This window comes from Leopardus geoffroyi, chromosome X (assembly GCF_018350155.1).
Source record: "Leopardus geoffroyi isolate Oge1 chromosome X, O.geoffroyi_Oge1_pat1.0, whole genome shotgun sequence".
Lineage (NCBI taxonomy): Eukaryota > Metazoa > Chordata > Mammalia > Carnivora > Felidae > Leopardus > Leopardus geoffroyi.
In genome coordinates, this window is record NC_059343.1 from 28,203,493 (window position 1) to 28,226,118 (window position 22,626).

The 22,626-nt window shown below is 37.3% G+C and overlaps 1 protein-coding gene across 9 annotated transcripts in view; it reads right to left on the minus strand.

Annotated features, from left to right (window-relative positions):
* The window catches only part of DMD (dystrophin), a 2,127,700-nt gene that overhangs the window by 1,429,058 nt on the left and 676,016 nt on the right, over window positions 1-22,626 (minus strand). For all 9 annotated transcript variants that reach the window (XM_045472664.1, XM_045472669.1, XM_045472671.1 and 6 more), the window contains exon 13: window positions 6,133-6,252. In XM_045472664.1, the coding sequence (XP_045328620.1) occupies window positions 6,133-6,252 (120 nt within the window). The remainder of the gene's footprint in view (window positions 1-6,132; window positions 6,253-22,626) is intronic.

The window sequence follows — 22,626 nt, forward strand, 5'->3', positions numbered from 1 at the left end:
ATCCCAGACTTTAGCCTCTACTACAAAGCAGTAGTCATCAATACAGTATGGTATTGGCACAAAAACAGACACAGAGACCAACGGAATACGAGACAGACCCCAGAATTGGACCCACAAATGTATGGCCAACTAATCTTTGACAAAGCAGGAAAGAGTATCCAAAGGAAAAAAAGTCTCTTTAACAAATGGTGCTGGGAGAACTGGACAGCAACATGCAGAAGAATGAAACTAGATCACTTAAACCATTCACAAAACTAAACTCACAATGGATGAAGGACCTGAATGTGAGACAGGAAACCATCAAAACGCTAGAAGAGAAAGCAGGAAAAAAACCTCTCTGACCTCAGCCACAGCAATTTCTTACTCGACACATCTCCAAAGGCAAGGGAATTAAAGGCAAAATGAACTATTGGGACCTCGTCAAGATAAAAAGCATCTGCACTGCAAACGAAACAATCAACAAAACTAAAAGGCAACCAACGGAATGGGAAAAGATATTTGCAAATGACATATCAGAATTTACACAAGGGATACAGGAGTGCTGATGCATAGGGGCACATGTACCCCAAAGTTTAAAGCAGCACTTTCAACAATAGCCAAATTATGGAAACAGCCTCAATGTCCACCAACTGACGAAAGGATCAAGAAGATGTGGTTTATGTATACAATGGAATACTACTTGGCAATGAGAAAGAATGAAATCTGGCCATTTGCAGCAACATGGATGGAACTGGAGGGTATTATGCCAAGTGAAATAAGTCAGGCATATAAAGACAGATACCATGTTTTCACTCTTATGTGGATCTTGAGAAACTTAACAGAAGACCATGGGGGAGAGGAAGGGGGAAAAAGTTACAGAGAGGTAGGGAGGCAAACCATAAGAGACTCTTAAATACAGAGAACAAACTGAGGGTTGATGGGGGGTGGGGGAGAGGGGAAAGTGGGTGATGGCTATTGAGGAGGGCACCTGTTGGGATGAGTACTGGGTGTTGTATGGAAACCAATTTGACAATAAATTATATTTAATATAAAAATTTCCAATATGAGTGAAATCATACAGTTAAAAAAAAACACCTCCCTTGCTTTGTTTTAGTTTCTACTTAAAGGCCACCTTTGCAAGGAAGCATCCCCTGACCACTCCCATGTAAAACTGCTCCCTTCCCCAGTGTATTTTTTCTTTATAGTTATCACCTTTTTCATAGTATAAAACTTGCTGATTTATTATAGCATGTGCTTATAAGGTAAGCTTCATAGAGAAACAATTTATGTTTTGCCCATACTTAACCTCAAAGCTTAGACTTGGCTGGCAGCTAGCAGCACTCAAGACATGGTTGTTGAATGAATATGGTTCTTCCACACAAAACACTTCCATACCCTTGACTATTGCCTAATTTAGCTTCTACTTTCCTGGCCCTCTAGAGTAAAACAGGTCATCTAGCAATGTATGTTTTTGTGCCAGTGAACTAACTCATCACAGCCATAATATTACATTTCATTGCTTCTGATTGGTGCAGGTCCAGGACAGCAGGTGCCAAGACATTTGCCGCTGCCCATCCTGCCCACTGTAGTCCCAACTGTGATCTAAGCAGAGAGCTGCTTCTCAATACATGTTTATTGATGGAATTTTGGTGGAGTTTAGCATCAGACAATAGTTCTAATGCTTAGGTAAGTAACTAAGCTCCAAGCCCCTTTTACCTGGTTGGTAAGCCTCCTCTAGCATCACTCTTCTGAACCTCAGTTTTGTAGCCAAATTTTTTTTTTTCAGTTCTTTGAAGGTGCCAGGCTCACTTGATTTACCGCTTCCCCTTCCTGGAAACTACCTTCCTCCACCAATCCCCTTTACACACACTTGAAACATATCCTTTAGACCCTAGCTTAAATACTTTGCTAGGGAATCATTCCTTGCCTTCAAAAATATCAGTTGAAGTCAGATTAGTGTGTTATTACAAAACCTTATTCCTTCCCTTCATATAAATAAGTTGTGTCTGTTTTTAAATATTCACTCATTTTTGTAAATATTTGATTCACGTCTATTTCCTCTGCTAGAGTGCAAGACACAAGAGAGCAGTCACCATGCCTACCATGGTGACCACCGATGAAAGGAATCAGCGTTTGATTTCGAAGAAAGAGCCTCAGAAATGGCTACCGTTGTTTCTAGGTTCCACATAAGGCAGCAGGCTCACAGATTACTCACTCCTGACCTAGGAAGGTAATGACAAATTCTCTTTTTGTTCACTCTTTTACCTCTGTTACCCAGCACAATCCCTGGGACATACCAAGAACATAGCAAGTACTCGCTTAAAAAAAAAAAAAAAAAGAAAAGAAAAATGGAAGGCAGATACTTTAGAAGGAGATGTAATAAAGTCCTCCAGGACTGAATATTGTACATAAATTACTAATCTCAGTTATTTAGCCAAGGTATTTAAAATCAGTTAAATGGCATCACTGCTTACAAATCAGACTCTCTGTGCATTGATATCCCAGAACCCTCAAAAGTGAAGGACGAGTTTATGACCTGTGGTGACATTGCTGAGGGACAAGTTGAACCTCTGAGAGAGAATCAAATTAATTTACAACAGACTGTACTTTTCAGAATATTGTCCTTCATAAGCCATGCTATCTTTTAGAATCCCTAAGCATGTGTTCTGACCTAACTTTGTTTTTCTTCAAACCTTTTAACAGAAAGACTTCTAAAAGTCTTTTAAAGTTAGACAAACTCTAACTTACAATACAGTTCATAGAATTAAGTCAGCACACGTAAAAATATTCTACGAGGAGTATTTTCAGAGCACTAACTCAAAATGATAAGAACACGTCCCTCTCTTATTACACTAAATCAAGGACTTCTCTTTCTAGTTTGCCCCATCTACATCTCTTAACTAAAGACCACTGGGTATCTATTTGGAGGCTCTGGACGGTGCTTGAACACACTGGAATGAAAGAGATTAAGGCATTGTAATGGTGGAGAAAAAAGGAGTGGAATAAACATGCAACACTAACAAGTCTAGGCGAATAAACTATGGACCAGACCTAGCTCCAGTGAAAGCCCTCAAGGATTCTTCTCAGATCCCTGCCAGGTTTGTTCCCCCTTATATGGAGTCCATATACCTGTTTTTCTCTCTTAAAATTCTTCCCATTCTAACAGAATTCCTCTGGGCGCAGCACAAAACATAATAATAGTCCACATTTTCTGAAGCACACATGGAATTCTTATTATGTGCAGAGAATACTTGTGCTGCTGTTAAAGTGACTCTTGTATTTATCTTTTTATCCTTTATTATTTCTTCTCTCTTCCTCCTTCTCTGCCCACTTCTCTTCCTCTCCCCCTTCCTTTTAAAAATTCAACTAGTTTAAGAGCAGATCATATCACGTGCAAAGAACCTAAGAGAGAATCATGAAAATTTCAAGTCAAATGGGAGCCCAGCATTCCAGAGTAATTCAAACCAAAGGTTAAATAAGGCATAGAATTCAAGCATGGTTTCCTCTAGCACTGAGGAAAGTGACAGAATGAGAAGAAAGAAACATTAAAGCTGGGGCATTCTCGCCACAGAATTCCTTCCAACTCTGCCCTTTTAGATACTAGTCTAGATTAGCTACAAGTCAGGGCACAGTAACGGGAAATGTAGAGAGAAATTAGGATATCAAAAGGGAAAAGGGGGTTGAGGGGAAAAGAGGAGGTTTGGAGGCAGTAGTCAACACTAATTACTGGGAGATGATCACGGACAAATGCAGAGGGGGGTCTATATAATTTAGGAGTAGCAAATATATGCACAGCTATCTCAGGAGGTATCTCTGGGCCAAAGAAATAAAGACAGAAAATAAGGCAAAAAAGAAAGCACATAGGATAATAAATATAGAAAACCTGAGGGACACAACTCAAATGATCCTAGTTAAGATCCAATTCAGTCAACATCTGTGAGTGCTATGGATTGTTCTTCAAGGTGGTCTAGCCTCACGGACATCAAGGTGGAAAGATTATATTCTAAAGCTAGTTGTATTAGGTCTAGTAATACCAAAATGGATGCCTTTCAGTTGTTTTAACTAGAAATAGTCTATGACTTAGAAAAATGGGTGCCTTAATTTTTTTAACCTGTCACCCTCCCAACTCTGCCCCCAGCCTTCTTTTATCGTCTCTGAAAATTTCTGAGGAACGCTGAGTATTACATTTTTACCCATCTGTATATAATTAGTTACAACGCTATTTTATCAGAACTATGGAATTCTTTCCAATGGTCACAGCAGTGGCCTATCAATACAATCCTTTAGCTGGTCACAAGTGGTGTGTGTATACAACATATGTGATCATATATATGATGATATAATATCAGGTGTCACAAGCCTTTCTACATCTGTAATCACCGCAATTTCACTGAATCATAAGCAATTAACATGGGTGACTAATATATGTCAAATGCTTGGTTGTAGCAGTTCAAGAATTTTCTTTTTGTCATTTAATGATAGAGAAGAAGATAACATTGTTAAAGACTGGCAGTCTAAAGCAGTAACCTGAGGAAACGACATTTTCCTGGGATAAAAAAATACAATTCACACAAAAAGAGAAGAAAACAGAGATAAGGCTGTAAGAAACTGTGTTACAGGTTAGGTAAGAGAAATGATGTTTAGAACAACCTTGGGCTGATAAAGCTATTTAAGCCCACACTGATTGGATCCTTAGACATGTCAGACTATTGGCCCCTAACAATCGCATAGAAAAGGCAGGGATTTCATGATTTCACGGGTACAATGAATGCCTCAAGTATTATTTGCAGTTGTGTGTGTGTGTGTGTGTGTATATGCGTGTGTATATATATATATATATATATATATATATATATATATATATGAATGTATGTATCACAATCAGAACAATAAATTGTTCTATTTTTCCTTAATGTTGATGTTTTGGTATATGTACATATTGCTTCATTGAAAATGTTCTCTTGGGGCGCCTGGGTGGCGCAGTCGGTTAAGCGTCCGACTTCAGCCAGGTCACAATCTCACGGTCCGTGAGTTCGAGCCCCGCATCAGGCTCTGGGCTGATGGCTCAGAGCCTGGAGCCTGTTTCCGATTCTGTGTCTCCCTCTCTCTCTGCCCCTCCCCCGTTCATGCTCTGTCTCTCTCTGTCCCAAAAATAAATAAACGTTGAAAAAAAAAATAAAAAAAAACAAACAAACAGGGTCATTTGTAGTACCTTTAAAAAAAAAAAAAAGAAAGAAAATGTTCTCTTTTTTTTTTTTTTTTTTTTTTTTTTTTTTTTTACAATAAAACATCATTGTTCCCAGTTAGGAACAAAAGATAAAAATACAAAAACACCCACCTTACCCTTTGTTACTATGTACTGGTTATATTCCCAAGCACACAACTACTATGACTCAAGTTGAATGAGGGCTTGCTTCTCCAATAAAACTTCCAAAACTTAAATACCCTTCTATGCCCTCATCAAGACTATAACTGAAGTTTTCTAGGAAAAAAAAAATATACTGAAGGTGTTCAATTTCTCATTATTTGATTGAATCCTTGTGTGTGTTTTTTTTAGTTTTGTCCTCTTCCCAGCTGTAGGTTATTTTTTATTAATGTTATTTTTGAGAAAGAGAGACAGACTGTGTGTGTGTGTGTGTGTGTGTGTGTGTGTGTGTGTGTGTGTGTGTACATGAGTTGGGGAGGGGCAGAGAGGGAGGGAGACAGAATCCGAAGCAGGCTTTGCACTGTGGACACAAAGGCCCAGGGCTCAAACCCACAAACAGTGAGATCGTGACCTGAGCTGAAGTTGGATGCTTAACCCACTGAGCCACCCAGGCAACCCCGCTTGACTTCTGAAGAGGGCATAAGTAATATATTCCGACCACTTCTCTAATACATATTATTCAATTACAATTTTTTTTTTAAAAAAAACAGCCTTTGGGGAAATACATGAATGCAGATTTTTTTATTATATAATATTGTGAACAGTGCATAGTTAATGAAAGGGAAATGTGCACAAAAGGGACATAATTTGAATTAGTTTAAATTAATACACTCCATTGTAAATATGTGTAATATACAAATTACATTATAAATTTTCTAAATATTTTCTGAGTTGCAGTTAATTATTTTGAATGATAACATTAGTGTATTAAAGAAAAATAACCTGACCTTAAGCTGTTCTTCCAAAGCAGCAGTTGCTTGGTCTCCACCAGATTCATCGACCACCACCACCATGTGAGTGAGAGAATTGACCCTGACTTGCTCCTGTTCTAGGTCTTCTTGAAGCACCTGAAAGATAAAAATAAACACAAAAATAAAAATAATAATGGTAATTAAAATAATAGTTCCCTGAACTGAATGCCAAAAACATTTCTCCCCAACTGTGTGGGATTTGTTTTTCGTCTTTTAGGTAAGGTAAGGTTTTCTTAAACAAAAACCATTCCAAACATATTTTCTGCTATGGTGCTCAGCAAAATTGGCATACATTTACTGTCAACTGTTGGAAATACAGAGGGAACATCTGTTGAGAAAGGTATGGTAGGATGTTCTACACCTTATCCCACCTTCACTCATTTTTTGAAGGACTTTTCTCCTAAAATTACCGGCTGCCTCTGGCATCATCATTGTCTCCCTCTCTACTGAAGTTCTCCCTTATCAACATACACAAAACAAACTCTCTTGACCCAACAAACCCTTTCTACTACTGCTTTATCATTTTGTTCCTCTTCACTGAAAAATATTTCGTTGTCTACACTTACTCTTTCCATTTCCTTACCCTACTATTCTCTTTGCCAACTATCCCACTGAAACATCTCCTGTAAAGGTTGCCATCAACCTCTAGGTCCTCAAATCCATTCTTCTTTCATTCTCTTCTCGTGAGTGCCATGTATCACTCTTCCGTGATTATCCTTGCACCTCACTGAGTCCTGCTTTTTAACTCCTTTACTGGTTCCTTCTCATCTGCTCAACTACAAATCAGATGTCAATCCTCTGTATAAAAACCAATGGAGTCACACTTCATTAAGAGGGAAAATACAAATTATTTATCTCCTTAAACAGTATAGTACCTGCCTAGCTCTCTAATCTAGTTGCATACCATTCTTGCCCTCTGATACTATGTTTCAGCCACAAGAGTCTTCTCTTCCATCATGTGTCAAGTCCTTGGCTTCACCTAAAGCGTTATCCCTCCATCTCTCTAAATAACGTCTCCTTCTTAATGTTCAAGACTCATTTTAAGTGTCACTTGCCCAGAGAGGCTTTTCATGAAGATGCTATGTACATTTCCTTCTCATTTACTCTTAATCTCTGTAATTTTTTTAATACAACAATTTCACAACTCAGTATTTTCTTGTATATTAGCTTAGTCATTTATTGTCTGTCTCTACTTACTGGAATAGAAGAGCCACTAGAACAGACATGTCCCTTGTCCTTCTCACTACAGACTCCAAGCAATTGAAGATCAATAAACTTTTTGAATGAATGGTGCCAGGTGGAGGGATAAGGGCAATACACACAGATGAATGTGGATAAAGATTACAATCTAAAAGGAGGGATTCGTTTTTCTAAACTGTAATCATAATTACACTGACATCACATATAACCACAGAACAGTATTTTAATCTTTCAAACATCATAGTGTACAAGGTTTTTTTTTGGTAAAGATAAACAGGGTATAGAGAGTAATAAAATAAATAGAGAGGAAATACAGAAGAAGTCAACAGGGAAGGATGCTCCAATGCCTCCAGGACCTTGTCACGCTACACTAACGGTTATTAAAAAAATCCCTAAACGCATATGCAAAATGTCTGGCCATCTAGTTTGCTCCCTGAAATACTTTATTGTATACTATAAGAATGGAGGAGCAGGTTTGGGACAAGATCTGTTATTTTCTGGACAATCGGCACTCCCTGCCTGGGAAACAATGATGCTTGGTACCTACCATAGTAGCTCTTAGTTATGCATGCCCTGTGGTGGATGTAAGGGAATTTATTGGGATTGGTCACACCACAAACTCAAATGCATGCACATTTTTACCCTAGGACTTTCATTTTTTGAGTCTCTTTCATTTTCAGAGCACTATAAAATCACTTACTTTTAGTTTCTCTCTCTAGAGTTTTATGCTATATTTTCAAGTGAAGCAATTTAGAATAAAATGACTCTGCATTTATTTTGTGTGTGGAGTCTATACTGCCTATCATGCCTCTGACATTCCAGAGCTTACACTGGTTAATAAAACTCTTTTCTGCCATGAGGCCGAAAATGGAAACATTAACATTCAGAGTTGTCCTTGAAAGTCATGTTGAGTCTGTGTTTTCTGAGTTATATAAGGCAGGACTGGGAACATTACAAATGTGTCCTCCAGGAATTTTAAGAATAATTAAAATAATATTTTGGTAGCTGATATATAAGTTGATGTCTTTAACTTGGCCAGTTCTTTTCCCCTATCATTCAAGTATGAGAGTATATATAATTACATGTATTAAAAACTGAGAAATAATGCTATACTGCTCACATTTTTACATCTAAATTGTTTTTTTTTTCACTGTTTTAATATATTTTAGCAAAGGAACTTGAGAATATCATTGTTTGATCTGTGAAGTGCTAATTTTAAACTCAGGTCTAGTCTTTCTAAAGCATATGTGATCAAATGCATTATTTATTTTCTCCATTGCTTTGATTTCTGATTTTGTTTTGCTTATCTAGTTGCTTTTTAATCAGAAATTATATTCTTGACATATGCATCAAGGGTTTACTTCTTATGCTTTTGCAAAAGTGCTAACACAAAAAAATCACGAAAGCGAGTTGTGAGTTGATAGCTTCAAAATCAAACAGAAGAACTACCTGGATTTGTAGTGAGTAAAGGGAAATAAAGGAACATGGGAAAGGTACTCCATAGTGGCTGAAATTCTGGAAGAGTGCATAGCACTGGAGTGGATCAGCGTAGACTATTTGATTTAAGTTAATTCCAGTGTGTCTCTTTCCCTTCTATGACTTTTTCAAATCACATCTCTTCTTTTACCCATAATCAGGAATTAAAACAAAAAGGGTTCCACTGACTTTTTTGAGCATACTCAAAAGCCTCAAGACAGAAGCTATTGCAACATTGTAATCATCCTTCCTATTTCCTCAGATGTTGCCTCTGAAAATAAATAGAGTGCATACCACAGTATTTGCTAATGCCCCCGGTATCAGCAAAAGACAAAAGACTATAAAATATCCAATGTCTAGAGTTCATTTTTTTTTAAAGTTGATTCTTAGAAGTAGCAAAATGTCACATACAAAAAGGTGAGATTAAAAAGTTAAAATTTTTTTGCCCACCTACGTATCCATGAATAAGGGTGTTGAACGCTAGCAGAAACTATGCCCTTCTGCTTCCCTCTTTGAAAAAAACACAGATTCTCAAACTACTATTTTTAAAAATACATTAAAAATTTTAAGCTATTTTAAAATTAATTTTAATTATTTACTTCTTATGTATTTGAATTTCTCATAGCTGGATTTATACAATAGATATTTATAACAGATTCGCTAATTAATCCTGAAATAGGAGCCTAATTATTCCAAATATTGATGTATCCCCAGAGATATATGCTAACATTTTTGCCTGTCAGAAGATAATAGCTTCAAATTAAAATGCTGTAATATACGATTGTTAAAGTATGTTTTTCTTTATTAAAAGTGTATAAATTATTTATATACATATAAGTACATGCTACGTATTTTATTATGCATTTCTTGGCATTATTTTCATTAAAGTACTCCTTTTGTTACACTTACCACATTAAAAAAAATTGTCATGCTCCTAATTAAATTTCTATACCATTATTAGATAGATACAAATGTCAGCAATGTTTGTTCTCTAATGTCAACTAACAATCTTTATTTTTCCTTATGACAAGAGAAAAGGCCAACAGTGAAATGTAACATTAAAAATGCTTAGATTCGACAAACAGATTTTGTTATACCTCTGTAAATAATTCTATTTCTTATAAATTATTCTGTAGTTAAAGGTCCTGACCAAATTTGTTATTCCCTTAGTACATATTCACAGTTTTGTGATTTAAATATGACTTTTCTTCCATTCTCTTCAAATGTCATCAGTGGTAGTAAATTCTTCTTTCCCTGACCCATGTCAAGTTGGTTTTCAAAAACTGGCTTAGAACAATCACTGGAGAAGAGTCATTTCAAGTGTTTACTTCAGATGTTAGCAATTTAACTCTTTATTAGTACATATATGAAATAATGCATGGAAAATAAAAGAATGGAAATACGTAAGGCTAGGGAATTATTAGATATGATATCTACAGGTGAAGATGAACAATTAATAGAAATGTAGAGAAACAGAATGCAAAAAACAAGGTCAGTCTCTTATATTCTCCCTAGGAAGCTATCTATATATTATTTCTCTTGGACATCGTAAATGCTCCACAACATGGAATACAAAAGGGCAGTGGCTGCATATGTATATAGTTTACTTTATTACTCCTTTTACTTCAGTAATGAGCCAACAGATAATTGCCAATACCAGGTCCTACATGCACACACATAAACACACACATCTAGAAACAACACAGATCATGGACTATGCATGGATTCCCAGCCCATCTACTGCCCCTTACAGATTACTTTAAATTAATATAATTAAAAGATGTTTAATAAAATATTAGGTTTAAGTAATTTTTACTTTTTTAGTTTAGCCAAAAATATGTTCATGGCAAGAAGGACTGATGAAAGCAAAACTTTCATCAAACATAAAATTAGCAAAAAATCTTAAGAAACTAGAAGAGTTTCTACAAACATGGTCTAAGTCCAATATCTAGGAAAGTAGTATTTTAAAAAGTCCACCTCAGGGGCGCCTGGGTGGCTCAGTCGGTTAAACATCCGACTTCAACTCAGGTCATGATCTCGCAGTTTGTGAGTTTGAGCTCCTCCTCGGGCTCTGCGCAGACAGCTCAGAGCCTAGAGACTGACCGCTTCAGAATCTGTGTTTCCCTCTCTTTCTGGCCTTCCCTTGTTCACACTCTGTCTCTCTCAAAAATAAACAAACATTAAAAAAATTAAAAAAAAATAAAAAGTCTACCACAAAAGCAAAAAAAAAAATCCCTAGACACTTATGAACAATTAGCTAATGTAATACATGTGGATATGAACTGATTTTGTTTTCAAATAAAAACATCCTGGCTGAATCGGAAATTTTATGATATCCTAAGAAATGATAAGAATGTAGGCAATTTAATTTTCTCTTTACCTTTTCTCTTATGGCCATTCTTATTTCTTTCTTTCTATCAGCTCTGCACTGGCCTAGGCTCTATATCTCCTGCTTCCCTGAATGAGATGATCTGGAAATGGTTTGCCATTTTATTTTCAGTTCAATATTCACTTAGATAAGCCTAATTGGTCCCAGTATGGTCTAGTTCTTCAGGAGGATCTATTTACAGTATGTAATTTTATAGTACATTTGCTGAATACTTTTGAAAAGCTACCTCAACAGGTCTTTCTAGAAGACCTTCTACTTTTATATCCACTTACTAAGTATGAATGCACAATTATATTAGTTTTTATATCAGAACCCACTGTTTTTACTTTTTTGTTAGAAAAAAATGTTTCAGCCAACTCCAAAGCTACCAAAGAGGGTAGCCCTAAAGACCATTTCAATGAAGACATTAGAAAGATTTTAAAAACCTAAACTTTCCAGTTGCAAAAAAGGAGGCTCAATAAATATGAAAAATTGTTTTAAATAGAGCTGACAATTAATGTACCCGGCCTCATTCAGACTATAAGTGGGATTAGGGTATGGTATGAATGACAGACTCATAAAAATACATGTATGTTTAAAGGTGTAAGATCTGAAGTTAGATTTCCTAGGTTTGATTCTTGGATGCATTGCTAACAAGCTATGTGACCTTGAGAAATATTCCAACTATACCATGCCTCAGCTTACTAATTTTCAAAATTGGGATGACAGGACTACCTATCTCTCTAGTTGGATAGGAAACCTGAATATAATTGTTTAGCACATTGCCTGGCTCACAGTATAAACTCAATAAACAGTAATAGCTAGTTTATACTAAAAAGTACTCACATTTTGGCACATTCAGAACAAAGACTTTAATTTTAATTTTTTTAAGTTTACTTATTTATTGTGAGACAGACAGAGAGAGCGAGCAGGGGAGGGCTAGACAGAGAGGGAGAGAGAGAATCCCAAGCAAGCTACATGGTTAGCACAGAGCCCAATGTGGGGCTCAAACTCACGAACCATGAGATCATGACCTGAGCTGAAACCAAGAGTCAGACACTTAACCTACTAAGCCACCCAGGTGCTCTCAAAACAAACACCTTAAACCATACCGCAAGAACTCAAGAGACACCTAATTCACCCTCATCTAATTCATGCTGTCTATCATCCTCTAATAGGTATTATGAGTACAGAAAGGGATGTGGTTTTGGAAATCCAAGAACTGAAGTTACAGCCAACTTTTAGGATCTGGAAATATACAAAATAATTTTAAATCCATAAGTAAGTCTATAACTCCCAAATTATTTACAAGATATTAATATCAGTAGTTTTAAAGTAACTGACGTAGTGAGCTCATTGCTAAAAAATGAGCTTGATCAGAAAAGCTTTATCATGGGACATGGAGGACATACCCTAATCAATAAATAGTACTCAATTGTCATACTTTTCCTTCTTCCTCTATAACCCATGTAAGCGTGCATGTATCCATACATCCTGCCTATAGTTACACCACTGAAATCAGAAGTTAGATCAAGGTGAACACCAAGAAAATCTAATGAATAATTACAAAATGCCTTTAGCCTGACAATAATTAATGCAAAAGAAGAGGAATATTGGGAGAGAGGGGTGGGGTAAAAGTTTGCAGGGGCAGCACAGAGGAAGTGATATGCATTGACTGGCTAATAGCAAACAGATGTGATATTGAAGTCTACTGATAGATAGCAAGAGGATACTCTTGCTCAAACATTACTGCCATTCTCATCATAAACCTATTTTGTTCTATGCCCCCTTTGTAGTTCGTCTTGCCCTAATTTTCATGAAAGAGCTGCAGGATTAATGCTGAAAAATCATTTCCTTAACCATTTTAATTCTGAGCATTTCAGACCGGGCCACCACTAATGTGTCGTCTTTCCCAATGCTTACTCTGAGTTTGAGGACTTATATGCAGTCTCTCCATCTCTTCACCTAGATATTCCCAAGCCAGGGAAACCAAGCACCACAATTCCCCATCTCTTTGCTACTCTCTGCATTTGCTCTAATCTCTAGGAGAGCCACTGGTGTCAAACTTGCTTGGAATCTAATAAAAGAGGTGAGAGAAGCAGGTCAAGTTGAAAAGCCAGAGTGTGCCAATTACTAGTTAAGTTGCCTTAGGCAACTCTTTAGCCTCATTGAGCATATTTATTTAACCGAGAATTAAGGATTTGAATCTTTCCAAGAGGTTTAGAACTGGAATTAAATGAGAAAATACATTAGAATCAGCTACCACAATGCTTACAGTTGGTACATGGGGAGGAAATGCTTATTTTCTTCCATTTCTGACATCATCACCATATCACTCAATTCTTCGACTAAGATCTATGGAAATAGCCCCTCTGGGCATCAGTATTTATTGCCAAAACTTTTGATAATCACATCATATATCTTCTAATTACTAAATATTCTCAGTGTACTGAAACTACAGAATGTCATATAAAAATGTCTGATTTAGTAGTTTTTTATTCTCACTAGATGTGATCTACATCTTTAATTGATAATTGATTCTCAAATATTATCCATGGGGCACCTGGGTGGCTCAGTCAGTTGAGTGTCCGACTTGCTATCAGCTCAGGTCAGGATCTCGCCAGCGTGGGATGGAGCCCTGTGTCGGGCTCCCTGCTGAGCAGAGCCTGCTTGGGATTCTCTCTCTCCATCTCTCTCTGACTGTTCCCTGCTCGGTCTCTCTCTCTCTCTCTCAAAATAAGTAAACTTTAAAATAAATGAATGATGGGGCGCCTGGGTGGCTCAGTCAGTTGAGCGTCCGACTTCGGCTGAGGTCATGATCTCACAGCTCGTGAGTTCGAGCCCCGTGTCAGGCTCTGTGCTGACAGCTCAGAGCCTGGAGCCTGCTTTCAGTTCTGTGTCTCCCTGTCTATGCCCCTCCCCCACTCATGCTCTGTCTCTTTCTCTCAAAAATAAACATTAAAACATTTAAAAAAACCCAAAATGAATGAATGAATGAATAAATAAATAAATAGTATCCAGTATAAATTATCTCTGCAATATGTAGTTCCATTGAATAACGGAGGACTACCAGTTGTACCACTAGAAATCCTTTGTTCATAACAAAACTATTAAACATAAAATTATTGTATACTGTAGTTACCAATTTAATATTCCTTAGACACAGCGCCACATTCAGCCTTATTTTTAATAGGAGAATGGATTTATGGTCTTGCATTTTGTTATAAGATATATGAATATATTTTTCAAGAATAATTATTCTCTTAAAACTCATATTATCATATCTTTTGTGGCTTTCTTATGAAAAATTTTCCCCTAAAATGCATTCTAAAATGTTTTATATATGTAAATAATTCATTTACATTATTAATGTTGCATTACCTATTCAAGGGAACTGAAATTAATTGGCATTGGTTCAGAAAAACAGATACTTTACATGAGACTAACTCCTTAAGTGACAGAGTCCCCTATTTTCCTTTATGCTCCCCAGAACCAGAAACTTTTAATAAAGAGGAATTATAGGAGAAATTAAAAAAAAAATAAACCTAGTGTCTCAAAGATTAGGGCATCTTGGATAGTTATATTTCAGTAGATGTACTGATGTATTTATTTATTTGTTTTTATTTTAGAAAGAGAGAGATAAAGAGAGAGCAGGGGAGAGGGGCAGAGGGAGAGAAAGAGAATCTCAAGCAGGCTCCATGCTGAGAGTGGAGCCTGAAGCTGGAATCAATCCCACACCACTGGGATCGTGACCTGAGCCAAGATCAAGAGTCGGAGGCTCAAGTGACTGAGCTCCTCAGTCACCCCAATGCACTGATGTACTTTAAAACAAGGCCATGATATTTTGAGCAATGTAATGGCATTGAATCAGCATTCAGTGATTTTTATGAACCAATTAGTAATCTATTAGCTGGAATCACTTGATTTGTTAAAAAAAAAAAAAAAAAGAACATGAGCACGGATTTCATTATTATTGTTGTTGTTGTTGTTGTTGTTATTTTAATTAATGGATTATCTAGTATATAAAGTTATCCTTGGAATTTGGTGCTTGTTTACAGCTTGTTGATGGGAAATTAGATGCGTTCTCAACTAGATTTCTTTTTAAATTTTTTTAAATGTTTATTTCTTTTTTTTGAGAGAGAGAGAGAGAGAGAGAGAGAGAGAGAGACAGAATGTGAGTGGGAGAGGGTCAGAGAGAGGGAGACACAGAATCCGAACCAGGCTGTAGGCTCTAAGCTGTCAGCACAGAGCCCAATTCCGGCTTTGAACTCATGAACGGTGAGATCAGACCTGAGCCGAAGTCAGACACTCAACTGATTGAGCCAACCAGGCACCCCTATCAACTAGATTTAAAAAAAATTAAAACTGAGTATCATACATATACGACTCTGTAGACTATCAAGTGTGATACTGCCCTTTTCCACTTTAGCTTGCCACTTCCATATATCAAAAGAATATTATTATCACACAAATTAATTTTATTTGGTTTGGAGTCATATCTTATAATAACACTTAAGGCCATTCATATACTTACGGGTACCAGGTATTATTATATGTGTTTTTTATGCAATTATGTTTCCAATGTTTTTATCATTCCTATAAAGTAGATATCATCATTATCATTAACATCATCCTCATTTCATAGTTGGGGCAACTGAGGCACAAAATCGTTAGGTAACTTATGCAAAGCTATTCGGCTCACAAGTGACAGGAGCTATGTTTTAATCCTAATCAATATGACTGCAGGGTCTATAATGTATTGCCTTGTATAAGAGATATTAATATAGCTTAAATAAGCTTAAGAGATAGATACATCTGTTTTCTATAACTATACGACATAAGGCAAATAAACAAAAACTTAAACTCTTGTGTGTAAGGGTATGTGCATGTGTGTGCACTCAGTTGAGTTCCAGGTTTTAGCCCTCCGGTGACACTTGAATTAAACCTATTATATTTTATTTATTTTTTTCTTAATATAGTTTGTTGTCAAATTGGCTAACATACAGTATGTAAAGTGTGCTCTTGGTTTATGGGGTAGATTCCTGGGGTTCACTGCTAAACCTATTATATTTTAAAGGCCACTACTACAAAGCTAGCTTTAAAAATATACACACATATAGACAATAGTTAGGTCCTAGTATATGTTCTTCCTGTTTGAAAGTAGGGTTAAGATTGGGTTATCTTAGCAATAAATGTTCATCAGAACAGTGTTTCATGTCTTAGCTTCTTTCATTAACTTTCCTCGCAGAAATCTTTCCTATCTTGGAACATATTTCTTTCCCTCTTAGAACATATTTGTATTGAGACGGTCATGGGATCTTCTCCCACGTGAGAGAATACATGTTTTTCTCCCATGGTTCCTATTCTGTGTCCCTTGAGGGTCAAGTAAGGTCTATATGGAACGTAAAAAAAGAAAAAGTGTAATGTCTCTAGGCCCTCTCTCTCCTTTCTTAGTAAGAATCTGGGGAAAAAGATTAAGTTGTAAGGCCAGCTTTATTTTTTTTAATATATGAAATTTATTGTCAAATTGGTTTCCATACAACACCCAGTGCTCATCCCAAAAGATGCCCTCTTCAATACCCATTACCTACTAAGGCCAGCTTTAAAAAAGGGCCAACCAGAACTAATTTAGCCTATGATAGAGACCAGAGGGCAAAAAGTCCTTATAATTTCTATCAGGTTCAATGTGACTCACACCAACCAGAATTTTGCACATAAATTTAAGAACAGAGTCTTATGATTACACACAGTATAGTTTGTCCAGCTGGTGGAGTCTGCATATATTCCTCATGAACTGACCATCCTGTGGCAGGTATCCAGCTAAAAATGTGATTTCATCAAATGGACTTCCTTTTCTGCATAAGCAAGGGTTACAAGTTTCATTTCAACAGACATACCTAAGTATGACTCCTGGTGGCATCTTCTGCGCTATTTATGAAGATGCCAGGGTTACAACCATTAACATATTTTAACAGGAAATGAAACAGGGATAGAAGAACAAATGTGAGACGTAGTGAGAGGGCATCGAGGATTATATCTCCACGTAAACTGCTTTATCGATGTGTTCCTTCCTCACCTGTAAGTTGTTTCCTTGCCCCTACTCACAATATTTTTTTCTTTATTTAACTTGTCAGATTTATGTGTCTGCAAGGAAGGAAGCAATGATCAGGCTTCCGTGTGGAAGAGAACTAGTCAAAATAATTTAAAGCGTCTGCTACAAAAAAAAAAAAAAACATTTATTGAGCATCAATTATGTACTAAGTATTTGGCTAGGCAGTGGAGAAATCAGAAGAGGTCTATCTGGTTCTCTGGCTTTAGCATAGTATTTTTTCCTGATTATATTGTTTATTTTTACTGTGATAGCCATCAAACATTCATTAATCACTTATAAGGGTAAAAGGAAATAAATTGGAATTTCATAGCAGTAATTAATAATGTACTTATAATCTTACTAAAGATTAAGGAGAGCTAACTAGACACTAAAAGCGCTACTTGATTCCATGGCATTCTGAGGCTTTTCAGAATCCGCCTCCTCCTTCCAAATACTGCATTTCTACTTAATACTGTCTATTCTTTTCTTATCCAATTTTGGCTTCCTAATTGCCCAGTCTCACAATCTATTATTTCAAGCCCTTTGCTCATTTCCTACATTTAGTCCTGCTGCTTGTGCTGTTGATTTCCAAAATGTTCCTTATACCTATTAACAATTTTCACTGACATGACTCCATTCAGGTTCTATATACTCTCTGCACTACCTTCCTAACATATCTTCTGGCCTCCTATTCATCTGTGCTCTGGTTTATCTTATAAGACATATCTTCCTAAAACATTAAGATAAATTTTCCTAAACAACCACTCTTTAGTTTCTCATCAATAATAGCTACCTATTACTCATAGAGTAACTCCAAATGCCTGAGTCTGGAGTTCAAGACCCTTCATGATCAGGTTGTATGTAGTCTTTTAGCACTGAAGATAGTGCAACACATGATCCAGGCAAGTGACATACACCCTACATTTCTGCCACGTCATTTCCTTTGCCCAAACAAGTCACTGTTTTTAATATTCTCAAGTCATTTGCCATATTCTGCCTTGTACAACGGTCACTTGTTTTCTGTGTCTTTATCTGCTGTACTAACATGTGACTTTCCTGAGGAAGATTCCATATATATAGTCAATCTCTATATTCTTCACAGCATATAATGCTTTAATGAGTGTTTGTTCAATGATATGGAACAGAATGCGATGGGATAAAATGAAATGCCAAGTCCTTTAGCCGGATTACACTTAAAACTTCCCCATTACATGAACATCTAGATCATTTTAAAGGTCACCAGAAGAGGGTATTTTACAATCTTGGCAACCCAAATGCTTGAGATTATCTAAGCTGCAAGCAAAGGATAAGTGACTGAGCTTCTAAAAGACTATTTAATTTGTATTCATCAGTAGTTAACACGGAATATTCAACGAAGTAGGAGTGTAGAGCACATGTCGTATTTACATCTGCAGATTCTAATAACTAGTATGGTAAGGATTTTGTTGACGCTGTTACTAAGCCATTGTAGGTAAAAACAAAAAGTCTAAATCTCTCAGAAGAATTGGAAACTTGGCCAGTAAACTAAGCCTTCAACTACATCTCAGTCTGACTGTGCTTTGAGACAAAAGGTTCCTCAGTCAAATACTCTCCTTTTGATGAAAAGACCCCCCCAAAAGAGCAAACTTCCTTCCCATTAATCAATGCCCAAGCCCACAACACACTATGACTCCTCAATAATACTGTCACTCCTTCAAGGGAAACCCTCATTCCTTATCAACATCATAGTCTGTCTCTTAAGACAAAAATAACCCACCAGAATTATTTCCGCCATGTTCCTTTGCAAAGGGAAGGAGAAGTTCAATTTATTCATTCCCAAGAGAATAACTTTTGGGTGACTCAGATCTGAAGTCAACCTATAAATGCTCTCCCCAAAGCAAAAGCCTTGAAGACCAACTGGTTTTTCCAATTTCTGTGACACACTCCACTTTTCCCACTTACCCAGCGTTAACACTTTGGCTACATTTAACGGTAACCACCAACAGAGGTTTGATTGTTTTGCCTTGCCTAATTGGCAGATTCCACACAAGTGACTTATCTCCATGACATTGTACAGTAGTTGCATTTCTAGCCTGCCTTGTAATAAAATGCTGTACAAATGGAGATGGCAAAAGGCCCTGTCACAGAACACAGAGAAGCGTATCTGTGATATCCATGGTGTACCTGCAAGGCTCGCCAACTTTTCTTTTTCTGGCCTCCAACAGAGGGAGAGAGGGAGGGAGGGAGATAAGTAGGGAGAATGGGAGACAGAGAGAGAAAGAACCAGGCAGAGGCCTCTGACCTGAGTAGAATTTAAATGGATTCTGGGCCACAAAATCTGTGTCTTTTCTTTGATTTGTCATCTGTAATCATCTCTTAGAAAAAGAAGGAAGATGACTAAAGAATGTGATGTCTATCTATACATAGCTAACAACCCTACATGTTATCTTAGGTGACAAGTGTGGCGATGCAGCTGGGTGGAGTTGCTTTCCTCGACTACTAGGGTTGCTGATGTATTTGGTTGTCACGGGAAATTGCCTTATTTTCATTCACCTACAATTCTTGGGAAGAAAAGCTGCAAAGCGAATTGATGACTACTTAAATCAGGCTTTAGTTTGGACTCAGTTACTTCAAGAAAGAACATTTATCTTTTTCTGTTTTATGAAACATGGCAAGAATAATAACAACAAAAAAACATACTCCTTTTAAGTATGTACTTTTAAGAGAATATATGTTACCCATTTAAATAAATTCAACTACTGGGATGCCTGGGTGGCTCAGTTGGTTAAGTGTCTGCCTCTGGCTCAGGTCATGATCTTCTGGTTCCTGGATTTGAGCCCCGAGCTGTCAGCACAGAGCCTGGAGCCTGTTTCAGATTTGGTGTCTTCCACTCTCTGCTCCTCCTTCGCTCATGCTCTGGGTCTCCCTGTCTCTCTCTCTCTCTCTCTCTCTCTCTCTGTCTCTCTCTCAAAAATAAATAAACATTAGAAAATTTAAATAAATTCACCTACAGAGAACAAATGGATGGTTATCAGAAGGGAGGTGGGGGATGGGTGAAACAGGTGATGGGAATTAAGGAGTGCACCTGTCCTGAGGAGCACCAGGTGCTCTGTGGAAGTGCTGAATCACTATACTGTACACATGAAACGAATATTATACTGCCTGGGAACTGGAATTTAAATAAAAACTTTAAATAAATAGATAAATAGATAGATAGATAGATAGATAGATAGATAAATAAATAAATAAATAAATAAATAAATTTAACTCCTTTATAAATTGTTTCATTTTCTTAAATCATTTTCTTCTCCCCGTAATTGCTCCAAGTAAAAAAGATTATTATCAATTGTCAGGCTTTCTCTTATTATTCTGCCATTTCTCTTTTGGAATCCCTCCTGGCTTCCTCATACTACAGAGATCCAGTGTCAACATCATTCCCTCTGATGTTACCAGCCTGACTCTTGCCCTTTCCTAAAAAGCCTCACATTCTAAAACCAACAGAAAAATTAAAACCAGTATTGTTTCCAATGTGAAGATATGGAGAACATGAGAAAAAGTAATTACTTTTTTTAAAGATTATTTATTTATTTTGAGAGAGAGAGAGGGAGAGAGAGCACACTAGCAGGGGAGGGGCAGAGACACAGGGAGAGAATCTGTGCTGTCAGTGCAGAGCCGGACTCGGGGCTTGACCTCACCGTGAGATCATGACCCAAGACAAAATCAAGGGTCAGACACTTAACTGACTGAGCCCCCTAGGTGACCCTTATGAAAACTACACATTTATTTAGTGTCAAAGCTGGATAGTACTCTGGCCTCCAGGTAAGAAGGCTGTCACGTTGAGTTCTTTCGCAAACCAATCTTGAACCAAGGATTTAAGTGCAAAGGGTTTAATTGGGAAGTGATCTCAGGAGGTATTATGAGTGAGAATGTGAGGCAGTTTACCTCATGGACACCTGGGCCCAGTCTTGCTGGGACACCTTTTAGAGATTGTGGGAATTAAGAAACACCTTGGGATTGTCCTACCATGGGCCAAGGATTCTTGGGCATTTATCCATCATCTCCCATTCCTCATGGGTTAATTAATGGAAGCTCTCAGCACTAACTCTGCTTCCTTCCCACCCTCAAAACTGGCTGAGACTCTCTTGTGGCAGCAAACGTCTTCAGACACAGAGAAGCCATTAGTGTATACAGAAACTGTCTGCATGACACTTCCAGGGCAGACCAAGGGGAAGAGGGTTGCATAGTGTCTGCAATAGGAGTGCATGATCCACACATGAAATGTGGTCCAGTTTGACATCTAGCACTGGATCTAAGTTCTTTATCAGATGTTCACTTAAAACCTACGTGACAGGGGCGCCTGGGTGGCTCAGTCGGTTAAGCGTCCAACTTCAACTCAGGTCACGATCTCGCAGCCCGTGAGTTCGAGCCCCGCGTCGGGCTCTGGGCTGATGGCTCAGAGCCTGGAGCCTGCTTCGGATTCTGTGTCTCCCTCTCTCTCTGCCCCTCCCCCATTCATGCTCTGTCTCTCTCTGTCTCAAAAATAAATAAACGTTAAAAAAAACCTATGTGACAAATTAGCCTCTTTTCATCACAACTTTCACATGAAAATTAGAATACAGTTGATGTTTTATTTTTTTTCCCCCTGGGTGCAGAGTACCTGGATTACCATAGCTATAGCTGTCCCCATACTGCTCCACTGTAAACTGCTATGGCCAAAATGGCTGTGAGGGTGGCAAAAGCGAAGGCCAGCCTTGTTTGTTATTGAATCAGAAGCTCATTACATAAGAAAAAAAACTCTGCGACTTAGAAGGAACAGTATCTTGCATCTGCAAAGATTAACTTCCAAGCTACCTCTGAAAAATGTTATAAAAAGAGACAATAAACTTGAGCGAGATGCAGATTTAGCAGGAATGAGTTGAAGGAGCAGATATTTCCTTTCAAAGCCATGAATCCAAGAACCACAGAATCCTAAATAGAGTTGTCAGATAAAATCCAGGATGCCAACTAAGATCTCAATTTCAGATAAACAGTGAATAATTTGGGACATACTTCCACTAAAACAGTATTTGTTGCTTATCTGAAATACAAATTTAACTAGGTTTCTTGGATTGTTATTTCCCAGATTTGGAAAGCCTACTCTGGACCAATTATGAAGGTTATTCTGTGTGTGTGTGTGTGTGTGTGTGTGTGTGTGTGTGTGTGGTTGTGTGTGTGTGTGTGTGTGTGTGTTTCTTGATGGACTGAGCAAGCTCTTGTTCCTATAGTAAAACCCAGAGCTAGTTTTATAATGGCTATTAGAACGAAGCACTTTCAAAATTCCAACTCAGAAATAACTGTCACTATTTGTAGGCAACAT